General features: G+C 43.4%; 1 protein-coding gene across 1 annotated transcript; it reads right to left on the reverse strand.

The window, feature by feature from the left end:
- Positions 1-336: 336 nt before the first annotated feature.
- LOC107715184 (WD repeat-containing protein 13-like) lies at positions 337-1,579 on the reverse strand. Its single transcript, XM_016521242.1, has 4 exons — positions 1,508-1,579; positions 1,149-1,380; positions 731-840; positions 337-483 (listed from the first exon to the last, which is right to left on the reverse strand). Exons 1-4 carry the CDS (start codon positions 1,546-1,548, stop codon positions 345-347), a joined length of 522 nt encoding a protein of 173 aa, XP_016376728.1. The 5' UTR covers positions 1,549-1,579; the 3' UTR covers positions 337-344.
- Positions 1,580-1,713: the final 134 nt, after the last annotated feature.

A 1,713-nucleotide genomic window follows, 5' to 3' on the forward strand; every position in this document is an offset into this window, starting at 1 on the left:
CGGGCCGATCATGCGGAAAATCGGCTTATTCCGGTCCCTGGCCGGTCGATCGGTGCATCTCTAGCAGAAATGCAGAATTATAGAAAATTCTAAAGGGTTCACAAACTTTCAAGCAGCACTGAATATATATATATATATATATATATAAAGCTTTATTTCTAATTTAGTAAGTATAATGTCGATAAATCTGTAGCATGCAGCATTTGTTACGTACTATTTTAAAATTAAATAGGCTTTGTATTGACATTGTTTCACCCTGCTCTCTAAGGTACTGCCCATCAATAAAAAAATTGGTATAGACTAGAGTCATTTTTGTTGGTCATCTTAGTCGTGTCATTAACAGCTCACTCACCAGCTGAGTCGACATGCTGGTCAAAGATGTGGTGCATTCCGGCAAAGGCATAGTTCTCACTTAGGGTGGTGTCACCTGCCATTGCCCGACTGGCTTCGGCCACCGATGTGGGCACGAGGCTACCTGGAGGCCTGGCACATGAAATAGAACCAGAGAATTATTCATACTGGTACACAGTGCAAAACACAGTAATAACACCCTGCATCATATTTGCTTAATGAAATCCAATACTTGTTTCTTATTAATTTTGGGGTGCCGATTCTAATAATAGTGCCTGTTTTGCTTAAGCATGTCACACTTTGTCACAAAATAATATGCATTTCATAGCATTTTGCATTCTGCAAACATCTGTCAGATGAAAAAATTAGTGGACTTTACCTTTCATCATACACTGCCCTGTTCATCTGGGCTTGCAGCTGGTATGAACCACGGCTTACTGATCTCCGGTGGCCTCTGGCACCCTGAGCCCTGGGATCCTCCTCGAAGTCCTGATTGAAAGACAGAGAAGAGAATAAAAAAGACCAAGAAAATATGAAAGCAGGCAGTAATGAAGAATGATTTTAGAGTTTAGCACTACAGCAACATAAAGCCCATCATGCACAAAAGAGTTTGCAATCTACATGCACAGCAGCTCTCACACAACACAAAGACCTGGATCTGGATTGCTATTTATATCAAGGACTATATAGATGTTCTATCTTGCCCTCTGTCTGTGTTTTTTCTAGGGCTTATTTCAACCCAGAACTCCTTATCTGCATTTCTCGAACCCTTTTCCCTGTTTCTGAATGCACCTAACCTCCATGCGATCCAGTGTGGTGCGGGAACTGCGCACACTGCTGGCTCTGAAGCTGCTCTGCTCTGACAGAGGCCCGTAACGCAGGGCGAGCAACTGACTGCGCAGACGCAGATACTGCCTGCGCAGCCCCGGCTCAAAGCCACACTTGGCATTCTCGCGGAGCAGCTGGCTGCGCCGGCGGATGTACTGCGTGCGGAACTGGGGGAACGTAGGTGTACGGTAAGCATTGTACCTGAGGAAAAAGACAAAAAGAGGCAGAAGGACAGAAAATAGAGAATAATATAACAAATGATTAGGCCCTACACATGTAAAAAAGGTACATATATATACATGGAGTTCCATTCCAATGTTGCACACACCTTGCGTCCACTGCCAGCACCTGTTGCCAAACAGCAGCCATGAGATCCACAAACACAGAGAGATGCAGGAAACACAAGGGCTGCAGGAGAAATACACTGTTATAGAAATTACATTAAAAAAATATACACTACCGGTCAAAAGTTTGGGATCAGTAAGGCTGGTAATGTTTTTAAAGAAGTCTCTTATGCTCATCAAGGCTGCATTT

Source organism: Sinocyclocheilus rhinocerous, unplaced genomic scaffold (genome assembly GCF_001515625.1).
Source record: "Sinocyclocheilus rhinocerous isolate Xijiao unplaced genomic scaffold, SAMN03320098_v1.1 scaffold45105, whole genome shotgun sequence".
Lineage (NCBI taxonomy): Eukaryota > Metazoa > Chordata > Actinopteri > Cypriniformes > Cyprinidae > Sinocyclocheilus > Sinocyclocheilus rhinocerous.

What these genes read in the sequence shown, in the direction of transcription:
- LOC107715184 (XM_016521242.1), bottom strand. Translation starts at nt 1,548, where the DNA reads ATGGCTGCTGTTTGGCAACAGGTGCTGGCAGTGGACGCAAG. An exon ending in CCACACTGGATCGCATGGAG is followed by an intron (nt 841 to 1,148) that starts GTTAGGTGCATT and finishes TCTTTCAATCAG; the next exon opens with GACTTCGAGGAGGATCCCAG. An exon ending in AGGGCAGTGTATGATGAAAG is followed by an intron (nt 484 to 730) that starts GTAAAGTCCACT and finishes TTCATGTGCCAG; the next exon opens with GCCTCCAGGTAGCCTCGTGC.